The 11942-nt window shown below is 36.9% G+C and overlaps 1 protein-coding gene across 1 annotated transcript; it reads left to right on the top strand.

Moving 5' to 3' along the window:
* The first annotated feature begins 637 nt into the window (after nt 1–637).
* Nucleotides 638–9361, top strand: LOC119577905 (protein disulfide-isomerase A4-like). Its single transcript, XM_037925563.1, has 12 exons — nt 638–851; nt 2754–2889; nt 3076–3278; nt 3471–3628; nt 3833–3961; nt 4186–4405; nt 5621–5754; nt 6255–6411; nt 6633–6795; nt 7085–7155; nt 8094–8452; nt 8585–9361. The coding sequence occupies exons 1-12, from the start codon at nt 764–766 to the stop codon at nt 8660–8662; spliced, it is 1896 nt and encodes a 631-aa protein (XP_037781491.1). The 5' UTR covers nt 638–763; the 3' UTR covers nt 8663–9361.
* The last annotated feature ends 2581 nt before the right edge of the window (nt 9362–11942 follow it).

Genomic DNA, 11942 nt, shown 5'->3' with positions numbered 1-11942 from the left:
AAAGTATTGCATTCACTGTGAAGAGACTATATATTTCCAAGTTATTAATCATAATACTTATACTGATATTGATGATAAAAATTAAACATATAAGAAATTCGATAATGATTATATTCATACAATAATATTAAAGATACCAGTCAACATGGATTCTGAATAGAAATTACTAAAAAAAATGTATTTGTAGTTGTTATGATTATGCTGTGCAGCATTTATTCCTCCGATTGAAATCAGTATCATTTTTGCTATTTTTATATTGCGGTAGTGATGATAAAAAAACTCAATATTGCCATCTGTGCATTTTCTTTTTCATTCATTCTATTTTTACGTTGTCCAGGTTCCTTGAACTTGAATAATTTGTGAGTGGCAACAACGTAATGGGACTTCACTTGGCGCATTTTCATTGGTCCACATAAGCCGAGAGGCCGGTACCTTTACCTTCTTCATAGTGGAAGCTCTTCTTTCAGGATCCTTAAATGCATCTTATTTTTATTTTAAAGAAAACAAGATACATACAATTCAGTCCCTCCAGAACCCTTTTCAAACTCCAAGGTGCCTCGAAAAGTTTTAAATAAGCAAGGGAAATCCCGGGGAGGGCAGCGTCGCAGTACGAGAGTTTGGGTCGAGGCGCGGCGTCGGCGAGCGGAGGCGTCGAGCGGCATTCTCGCCCCGGCTGCGAACGACGCCGCCCGCCGACCCAGGCACGCGCTGACAGGGTGACAGCCGAGTGCTACTTCAGCAGGGAAAAGCAGGCGGAGCGAGGATGAGGACCGCCATCTGGGTGATTTTGTGCTTCGGGTGGTCTGCTGGGCAGCAGAAGGAGCCGTCCATCACTATTGATCCCGATGGAGGTATGTTATTATAGTGAAGTTTTTGCTTTATTTGTTGGAGAGATTAGTATATTTGTAGTTTGTTAAACCAAATACAAATGCACTTGATATTTCATCATGGTAAACAACTGATGAAGCTGCAGTAATTATGAAACAAAAAAAAAGAAAAGAAAATTAACACTGCAAATTATACATTCATGAAACATGCAAGTTAGGCAGGCTGTTATGCAGTGTTTGTACACCTGTCTCACCTGCAGAGTTTTCCAAAATTGACTGTAGTGTTTTAGAGAAAGATGGCCATTAAGTATAGTTCACATTTCATTTAACTGTATCATGGCAACTTGGCATGCATTAGAGGTTGGTTAGCAACATCACAACCAGAGGGAAGATAGGTTGTTCGGCCAGTGGCAGTTGCACATACATTTTCTAATCATTGATATTTGTTACTGAGAGCGACACACCCTGCAGAGATGAAGTCCTAAAACCAGGGTATCATGCTAACCCAAAAGTCTAAACCTAACGTATCCAACCTTCTGTTTATTCCCTAGACAGGGTGGGAGGGGGTTGGGGGGGCATGCCCTCCTATACCCCACATTTTATTAGCACATCATGTCAACTGCTGCAACAGCTTTGTAATTGAAAATATTTGACACACCTTCAGTGTGGAGGGTGCAGACAAGCTGCAGCGAGGAGGAATTATAGAAAATGCAGGATTAAGAAATGTGCGAGTGTTCTGGACATAGTCTGATTGGTGATATGCAAATATTTTTGTCATTCTGCAGTAAATATGAAGCTGCAGCGTCTGTACCCTTGTTGTTTATGACCATAAATTATGCTCTAGAAGGTGCTGCTGTCCATTTCCTTCTGTCTGTGCATCACTCTCCATAATATTAATCTAAATGTTAAATATCTACTAAAACTGGGGTTAATGTTACCAAGAGTGATGTACAGAGATAGAGGAAAGCAGACTCTTCCATCTTATAGAGCATAAGAAATATTCATGAACAACACAGGTACAGCTGGTGTGGCCTCACATTTACCACGAAACGATGAAAATACCCACTGCTCAGACGAAGTCCACAATAGCCTACATAGCCCGAGTTCTTAATGTCATGTTTTCTGTAAGTTGGCACAAAATGCTAATAAAGGGTGGTATATGGGAGCTTGCCTCCCTGTCTAGGGAATAAATAGAGGATAGGAAATGTTAGGCTTGGATTTTTGAGTTCGCATAAGAACTTGTTCCGTTGATAGGAACTTCCTTATAATGTTATGATAGCATGTCACCCATTGCCGTTGGATTAAAGCTGTTGTAAGTTCAGTCATGGTGAATGTTTACAAAACACCTGCATGTTTTCCACTGACATCTTGCCAATTGACATAACTGCTTAAACTTGTCAGTAGTCCCATCTTGGACAATTTTACTGAGTGGCCTTGTGTACATACTCATACATTTCTATCATATGACCCCTGATTCTCCTGTTAGGTAGCGTTTGAAACACAAGTAGTGACTCCTCTTATAATGTTGCTCTTAAGTCATTTCTGCTACTAGTTCCTTCTTCATGTCATAGTCCAGGATCAAGCAGACTGATGATGTTGCTGTTGCCAGGATATCCCTGCTGAGCATTCTTGATGGTCTTTTGTCTAATGTCAGCTTTTGCTAACACCTTGGTAACACAGTTATTATGACTAGTATTCCTACAATGATATGGCAATAATGATTTTTTTTTTTTTTTTTTTTTTTGCTATTTTCATTATTGTAATTATCATTATTAATGTTGAACAATTAATGCTATTACTGCTAATCTGCTGTTATTAGTCAGTTTTGTTATATGCATTTTTTCTTGTATGCAGTGCCTAACATATTTTATATATACAAGTCTTTGTCATGTATTGCAATGTGTAATCTGAGATCTCTCTCAACAGAAATCCCAGTGGTTGAAGGATTTGGAGGAAACATCGATATTGTGGAAGAAGACGATGTCCTTGTTTTAACAAGGGACAATTTCTTGCATGTTGTAAATCCAAAAGATGTTATACTTGTTGAGTTTTATGCACCATGGTAAGACATTGCAACTGTGTTGTTTTTATTTTTTTATGAATATTGCTTTTAACCCTGTAGCATTTGTGGGAAGTGGAATGCTTGAAATTGATAGTGTATTCTTTTGAGAATATTTGTCTTGAGTTTTTGACATTGCTTTTCATTTCTTATTATATAGTGATTTAAGTGAATGTGAATTGGAAACAGGTGTGGCCACTGCAAGTCTCTAGCCCCTGATTATGCAGCTGCAGCACGCGAGTTAAAAGATGATGGCATACGGCTTGCCAAGGTGGATGCTACAAAGGAGACAGAACTAGCAAAGGAACACCTTGTATCGGGTTATCCAACAATTAAACTGTTTAAGAAAGGGCAACCTATTGAAGACTATTCTGGAGCAAGGACAACTCAAGGTATATTGTGTTTCATGTTCAGAAGTAGTGCTAACTGTTGATTGAAATGCTTGATCTGCTGATCAGACCAGATATGAATACTCATATATTCCCTTCCAGATGAACATATAATGGATTTTTAAATATATTATCCTAATACATAAGGAACACATATAATTAGATATGTTAAGCTCAGTCTGTTTGTCCCCACAGCTATTGTAGAGTACATGCGCATGCATGCTGATCCTAACTATCAACCTCCACCCTCTGCTGTAATGGTCCTAACTAGTGCTAACTTCTCAAAGACCATTAAATCTAAAGAGCTCATCCTTGTTGAATTTTATGCCCCATGGTGCCGCCACTGCAAAGCGGTAAGATTGCTAGTTTTATAGTGTTTGCTGATTTTTAATCATTTTTTATTTAGGTATATACAGAACCGTACAGCTCTGACAAAGCATATACTGTTAGTATGTACTGTATATTATGTTTCTGTACATTTGTTAAAATAGAACAGAACTCGGTAGTTGAGTTATGTTGGGTTTTCAAGAAATTAATGCATTATATATTCCTCCCAGCTTGAGCCAGAATATGAAGGAGCTGCCAAAGAGCTAGTGAAAGTTGACATCCCACTAGCAAAAGTAGATGGCCCAGAGGAGAAGGAACTTGCTGATGAATATGGAGTTTCTGGCTATCCAACACTTCTGGTTTGTCATTAATTTCTTATTTTATATATTTTATATTAGAGATAGCCATTAACCATGTAATTCCAAGATTCTGTAGCTGTATTTACATTTTGGGAAATAGATATCTCGAATGACAAATATATGATAATACATATATACTGTCAAAAAAATTATTGTAAAAAATGTATATTGGATATCTTTTGATTAGAAATTTCTCAAACATTGATATAAAAATGTTTTTCCAGGTGTTTAGAAATGGGAGACAATTTGACTTCAAAGGTCGGAGAGACTTGGAGGGAATTGTAGAGTATATGAAGGAACAAGCCAAACTTCCATCCATGGAGATAAAATCGGTGCTGGAAATGCACAATAATATGGTTCGAACAGATGCTACTGTCATTGGTTACTTCACTGAGAAGGGTAACATGTTTGAAGAATACATAGGAGCAGCAAATGAGCTGAGAGGTATAGTAAGCAACTTTTTTTTTTTTTTTTTTCTATAAGATATTTTAAAGATTTTATGGAATGGCTTAGATTTTGAAATGTTCTTAGGTCAATGAGTTTGTTTGAGGTTATGAATTGATTTGCCTGTATAAATTTGTTTCCATTGAAATGCCTGCCAGTGTGCGGTTTAGTTTCTTTCTTTCTTTCTTTTCTTTATTGAATTTAAATTTATGAAACTAATGGTCTAAGTTAAAGGGGTGTTTCACAAGGTGATTGTCATTATAATCAGTAGCTACTTCAGTAACTCCCTTATTTCAGCTCTTATTTATGTCAGTCGGGTATCATTTGAAATTACTTTTCAAGACAAAGTAAATGGCCATAGAACATTTTGCAAATTGCTTTGTTTATCAAAATAAAGGTAACATACTTAGCAAATGTAATAGAATCTACAAATTATTTTGCATATTGAAAATTGAGTGTACATTTTTTCTACATAAGTAATGAAAATGAGTCCAGCCTAGCTCTTAAAGATCAACAACTCTATAAATACGCAATATTAATACAAGTTAGATGGAAATGTAGATTTTATTATAAGCTTTAGTCATTATAGGCACTTCACTACTGGGGATTTTGGGAGAGATAAGGCTACAGTATTTAGCATGCTCGCCACTTTCCAGCTCTCCCTCTTCCTCCATTAGCTTCATACAGTCTGCAGCTTCTCTCAATAAGTAGCTGGCTTCAGAATAAATTTAGTCATACTGATCTGGAAGGCTGTGCATCATGTGTTACATCATGGGTTACATCATGGATGGGGGGGGGGGACCTGTACTACAACCTATTCAAATTCACATTGCTGCAACCTTCACATCCCGTTACTGCTTTTCACAACTTGGAAAGGGCCAGATAGGGCTATAGAAAACCTTAATTGAGGGGAAAGTAATGTCTTTCCAAATTTATTTACTTTTTTCCTGCCAAGTTTTTGTTGTTGCTCTGTAATAGTATTGTACATTTGCACTTTCAACGTGTCATATGCCTAAATAAGTAATTTTAGGTAATTTGCACATAGCTTTGAGTATATTTATGTATATATTGACTATCTGCAAGGCTACCAGAATGGATTACTAAAAAAGAAATGAAATATCCATAAAAAAAAATAAATATACCTTTTTTGATAGTCATGTTTTCCTATAAATAGGATATTTAAAAGTACTGAGTTAATTTTCCCTTCATGTACAGGCAAACTTCCCTTCTTCCACACATTGGAACCATCAGTTGCTGAGCACTTCAAGCTAAAAGATAACTCCATTACTGTTATTATGCCAGAGATTTATCATTCCAAATATGAAGACAAAGTGTTCAGATATACCAAGGTATGATAGTGTGTATTAAGGCTTTTTTTCAGAATCAAATGTGTAAAAAGTAATTGTAGTATTACACTGCAACATATAAAAGAAATTGATGCAATTTGAATAAATTAATTAATAAAAATATATAGATAATGCAGAATTAGTTGTAGTGATAGAAATACAGTAGATTCTGAGGAACAAGTTTCATAAGGTAACAATTATAGTATTTAAGGTAATTATATGGCTTTTGCTAGTAATTTTGGTAATGATGATTATAGGTCAGAGTATGAGATAAACTGATGATAAGGATAATGAAAAGGTAAGATAAAAAGCATAATTTGATAAATCTAATAATTGGTATGAACCATAAGAATTATTATACTGTGTAATTGTGCACAAATGTTTATAAAGATTAAGTGTGCACTTTTACATGATTTATGAGAGTGCTGTATGCAATTTAGCTACATAAAAATGTTATACTATGATCATACAATAGAGATACTGACTATATTTGACATCTGCAGACTACAGCAACATTCAAGGATATTGGGCTGTGGATAGCTAAGAAGAGTGTCCCATTAGTTGGTCAGCGTACGAAGAGTAACAAGGATTTCAAATATGAAACTAGACCTTTGGTTGTGGTGTACTATGATGTTAATTTTTCACATCAGTATGTTAAAGGTATGCTTTATGAATTCTAGTCAGTGAATATATGCCATATGAATATAAAGTCAATGAATATACTTTAGAAGCAGTTCATCATATCTTTACTGCCCTTCATTGTCATTCATGAGCTGATATTCATTCATGACATAGTATTTTTGGATTGTACTCTTTAAAGCATTGATTACCTTTTCAGAGACATACATTATCACAACTCTAAAAATTAATTTATTTTTCAGATACACAGTTTATTCGCAATAAAATCTTGCCAGTAGCAGATGCAAATAGGGATATCCTCTTTGCTATTGCTGATGAAGAGGAATTTGAAGATGAGATCAAGAGCCTAGGGTTGGAAGATTCTGGTGAATCTGTAAATGTTGGACTGTTCTCAAATAACTTGAAGTAAGAATTGGGTTTACTGTGTATAAATGCTCTGTTGAATACTGTGTATTTGTATTATGGTTTTATAATTATGAAGTAAAAATAATTCATCAGGTTGTCACTTTCTTGCAGATAGCCTAAAATAGTATTTGAAATATCAGTAATTCTGTAAAAGCCATTTGTAGACTAGTGTTGATTGATCATATTAATAATATCTTTGTGGAATTGCTTATTCTCATTCCTGTATTCTTAAACCAAATTTTATTTACGTAAACTAGAACAAGTTTTATAATGGTGCTTTTTTTAACAGGTATCCTCTAGAACCTGAGGATGATTTTAGCTCAGATGTATTAAGCGAATTTATTGATGAATTTAAGGCTGGTAAGTTTAAACTAGTGTAATCATGACTAAGATTAACCCCTTAGATCTGGTTGCATCACAGCAATCACATGACCAAAAATCTGGGCATTAGGCTTACATGAGCAGCTGCTGTGCCAGATATGAGGCTTGTAGGCCAGGCACACGCGAACACTCATCATAGGTGGTCACAAGACTCTGCCACTGAAATGTTATTTTCTCTTTTTATGCATAAACCTTTTTAGCTTTTTGGCCATTTTCAAATGTCCATATTTGTCATTTGATTTACATTATCCAGATGGTAATAATATTTTCTTTGCACAGACTCTTAGATCATCTCTCTATGTAGTCTACAACTTGGTGCAAGAAAAGAAAAAAAGAGAAAAAAATATATATTTCTTTCTTTCTTTCTTTCTTTCTTTCTTTCTTTCTTTCTTTCTTTCTTTCTTTCTTTCTTTCTTTCTTTCTTTCTTTCTTTCTTTCTTTCTTTCTTTCTTTCTTTCTTTCTTCGTAACAAGTTTTCTGCAATACAACTTGCGCTGCTGGTCACGGTGCCTGGAATACAGTGCTGAGAATGGAAATGGAGTCCTCCATGGAGCCAGTGCTCTTCCAGCCATGGCTCGTGGACATTACATTCCACACTTGTTTATTGATAGGAATAATGCAGAATTGCCAATCACCCTTCCAAGAGGTTTGTGCATTCATGGCAAGTCTTTCCCATCACCCTGTCCTTCAACCGAAACACTCACAATGGAAAGTTCATGTCACCTTGCCTGCAGCCAGATTTTCCCATGACAGCATGTTCATGTCATGTAAATGTTACGTTATCCAGATCAAAGGGGTTAAAAACAACAGCATCAACAAAATGCAAAGGTATATTTGCTGAGCACATTGAAAATTGGAAAAAGATAGTTAAATGTGTAAACCAATTAACCTTTTTTTTTTTTTTTTTTTTTTTTTAGCAAACCTAAAGCCATTCCTGAAGTCTCAACCCATACCCAAGAGGCAGGAGGGCCCAGTGCGCATCTTTGTGGCCAAGAACTTTGAAGTGGAAGTTATGCAGTCAAAGAAGGATGTCCTCATAGAATTCTATGCTCCATGGTGTGGTCATTGCAAGAACCTAGAACCAGTTTATAAGAAATTAGCCAAGCATTTGTCAAAGAGTAATGAAGATGTTATTGTGGGTAAGATGGATGCTACTGCCAATGATGTTCCTCCCTTGTTCAAAGTGTCTGGATTCCCTACAATCTATTACCTAAGGGCAAGCGAAAAGGATAACCCAGTGCCTTTCACAGGAGAGCGCTCTCTGAAGAAACTGAAGGTAAGAAGGAATTTGTTTTAATTTAGATGGCACAGGGATGGATTATATTGTCAGTGTACTTGTTTTTTTAGATTAATTTCATCAGTGCTCTTCAAATTAATTTATTGATATATTTCTCCCTTAACCTTTCAGGAATTTGTAGAGCAGGAGTCCTCCATTTTTAATAATGTGGAAGATACTCAGGAGGAGACTACAAAAGATGAACTTTAGCATCTTAAGAAAACTGAAATCTGAATGAGTATGGGAGACTTATTGGAACCAGTATACAAAATACAAATAGAAAAAGGAATTCCAAATAGGATAGTAACAAAGATTATTTAAGTCTTAATTTCTATGCACAGTTCATATCTTACTTTATAAGAACAAAAAATAGAGACCTTTAATTTTGGTAGTGCCTTAGTTGCACGTAGCACAAATATTTTAATGTTATTTCTGTCCAAGGGTCCTTATTTTCTTCTGTGATAACCATGAGATCTAATCTGCAATACCAAAGTCGGCATTTACTAGTTTGAGAGTATCGGTGCATAACCTAGTGTCCTGTCGGTTATCATTGCTGCTTGGAAATTATTGTGATGAGAAATTGGTATTTTGGTTGTGTATTTAGTAGTGTTATTATTTTTGTGCTATATCCATTCTCTGGATATATAGGATGAACTGAATGGCACCATCGTTTGTTTACAATAGCACAAGCATGATTGTATATTTTTTTTGTTAACTTATAGCAGAAATTTGCTATTTGTGAAACAAGTCAAAGGAAACTGTTTTGTTATCTAAATATTTAGGTGAATTTCATGTTATATTATTTCAAATGTAACCATGTAATTTTGTGATGGTATTCAGTCGCAACCATGACTATATTTGTATTGAGCCAATATTTTTAATTTTCTAAAATAAAGAAAGGCTATTAAACTGTGTATTTGTAGCTTGACATATTTTCTTACTTTTTGGCATATTCAATACTTATTTTAAAATGTTAAATGTTGAAATTACTGGATGCTAGTAAAGAACATGGTTATTTTTAAAACCATGTGATGGCTTTGAAAAATGGTATGGATCCTTTGATACCTTACTGATATAGTCAAACAATACCAAATGAGCAGAACTTGTAAGGATTTAAAAATTTCTTGAATGCGTTAAATATTTTGACAACAGTTCACCAAGACAGACCTCATTCCAAGATTTTTCCATACACATATATATGTGTCCCTACTTTATAACCCAATCAGCATGGATGACAGGAATACATGCCATGCTCACTGTTTTGCAAGTTTGTTTATTGTATTTACACATAGATATAAGTGCTATAAGTGCTTAATCACCAAGTAGTCAGTTATCAGTCCTACCTATCTCACCTGTTTACCCTTTTTCTTTTGTATTATTTAATTCTCTTAAATGCTACCAAGATTTTAATAATTTAATAATCACCACATCAATAACAATAAATGCATTTTCCTGCCAATTCAAGGAATGGGAAAATTGAGATCGGTCACTAGGGCCTACTGATAGACTGTTGCTGGCCGAGCGCACGTGGAGCTATCTCTATGTAACAAAATTCACAAACTACAGGGGACGAAATGTAAATCCGTAGTAGTTGGGCAAAAGATATGATAGAGCCAGTGAATGAGCAAGATGATATAAAACAACATTGAAAGTGTGAAAGATCAAACTAAAATGCGTTTACCCAGAGTAATTACTGAAAATCAAATGCTTTGATAATCTGAATGGCCAAAAACGGAGATCAGGATACCGGTAGTTTAGGGTTACTTACAGTAAAGCATGTTTTGATCCAACTACACATTTTATGCCATAAAAATTGCATTCATATCTAATAAGTTTAAAAAGGCCACATAAAATGTGATTTCTGAACCATAACCCCCCAATCCCTTGCTTGTCATGGGGTGGCTTAGGAGACGGCCCAATGTAGGAATCACCCCTCACCCTCAGCCCTTGCCTCAACTAATTTTGCATGGTCTTTCCTCCTCCTTTCCTTTTCCTTCTTTACCCCCAATCACTTGCTTCTTGTTGCTGTGGGGCTGAGGTGGCAAAGACTGAGGCCCAATGTAGGGGATCACCCCTACCTTGGACCTTAGCCCTTGCCTCAACTAATTTTGCCTGGTCTTTTCTTCCTTCCCTATCTATAACAAAAATTGGTCAGATTGTGGACCTACCTTACCGACAGTGCTACTTCATTCCTCCTAAAAGTCATCGTAAGAACAACAACAACATTGTCAAAATTACTTTCCGTAAACCTTCCTTTTCATGTTTACATTGGTGGAAGATCCCTCCCTGTCAGACTAATATCAACGTCCTCTCCGTTAATGTCAAAATTGTTACCGTTTAGGACATCCTGCCAAACACTGCCGTTCCACAGCCAGATGCCCTCGATTTGCCCAACCTGATCATAACCGATCAAACTGCTATGCACAGTCACGTACATGTGCCAACTGTGGTGGCCACACCTACAAACGTACATGTGCCAACTGTGGCGGCCACACCTACAAGTTTAAGCCAGAAGTGGAAAATCTCAGATTCAGACTTGGTCTCACTCTGCATGAAGCCAGACAGCAAGCATGTCGACGAGTTTGCTTTACTCTCTGCTCCAGTAATATCACTCGCTCTGCCCCTCTCCCTCCCTTCCAAGATGCTCCTACACCCCCCGCTATACCCATCCCTCCTACATCTTTATTCCCCACTTCTACCTCCTACCTTCCCCAGTCAAATTCTTTTGCCATTCGAAATTCAGACACTCCAATCTCTACTGCAGCGCCAACACTTTCCCCTCTTCCTCCCCGCATTACCAGCAGCAGACAGACTAAACGTTCCACCCCTTCTCCTACCACACACTCACCTCCACCTACCTTTACCTCTACTTCTCAGACACAAGTTTCCTCTTCCCCCACTCATAAGAATACTGTTGTCTCACAAAACTCCCCAACCAATTCCAATACAGAACTCTTTGAAGATATTCAGAACTATCTGCTCGAGTCCCAAATTAACACCGAAACTCCTCATCCACCCACAAATTCCACAACACCCGCTTCCTCCACACTCATAGTAATTGCCGATATCCATCCTCCTCCTACTCATACTCCCCCTACACCTTCCTCCTACTCACCAACACAGCCCTTCCCCCCAGCTCCAGCTCCACCTACATTAACTCTCCCCCCATTCCCTCTTATCCCTTCCACTCCCTCCTGGATACACACGTGAATCCCTCTGTCACAACTATACCCTTCCCCAGATCCTCTACCTCTTGATACTACTCCTGATACTACACCACCTCCCCCCTCTCATTCCTTATCTCACCCCCTAGTTCCTTCCTCTTCAAATTCCCCAACACACATTGTAACTGTTATCACTCATAGATCAACTAAAGTATAGCTCTCCCACGTTGGAATATTCGCGGTTTCCGTTCTCACAGGCTTGACCTTCGTCATATCCTGTCTTCTTATAACCCATCCATTATCTGCCTCCAAGAGACTTTTCTTAC

This window comes from Penaeus monodon, chromosome 10, assembly GCF_015228065.2.
Source record: "Penaeus monodon isolate SGIC_2016 chromosome 10, NSTDA_Pmon_1, whole genome shotgun sequence".
Classification (NCBI taxonomy): Eukaryota; Metazoa; Arthropoda; class Malacostraca; order Decapoda; family Penaeidae; genus Penaeus; species Penaeus monodon.
Note: the sequence above shows the minus strand (reverse complement) of the source record. Positions and strands in the feature narration are given on the sequence as shown.

Bases quoted from the DNA above. Each gene is read 5' to 3' on its own strand.
- LOC119577905 (XM_037925563.1), top strand. From the start codon at position 764: ATGAGGACCGCCATCTGGGTGATTTTGTGCTTCGGGTGGTCTGCTGGG. The intron at 2,890-3,075 runs GTAAGACATTGC...AATTGGAAACAG, and splicing joins GTTGAGTTTTATGCACCATG to GTGTGGCCACTGCAAGTCTC. The intron at 3,962-4,185 runs GTTTGTCATTAA...ATGTTTTTCCAG, and splicing joins CTGGCTATCCAACACTTCTG to GTGTTTAGAAATGGGAGACA.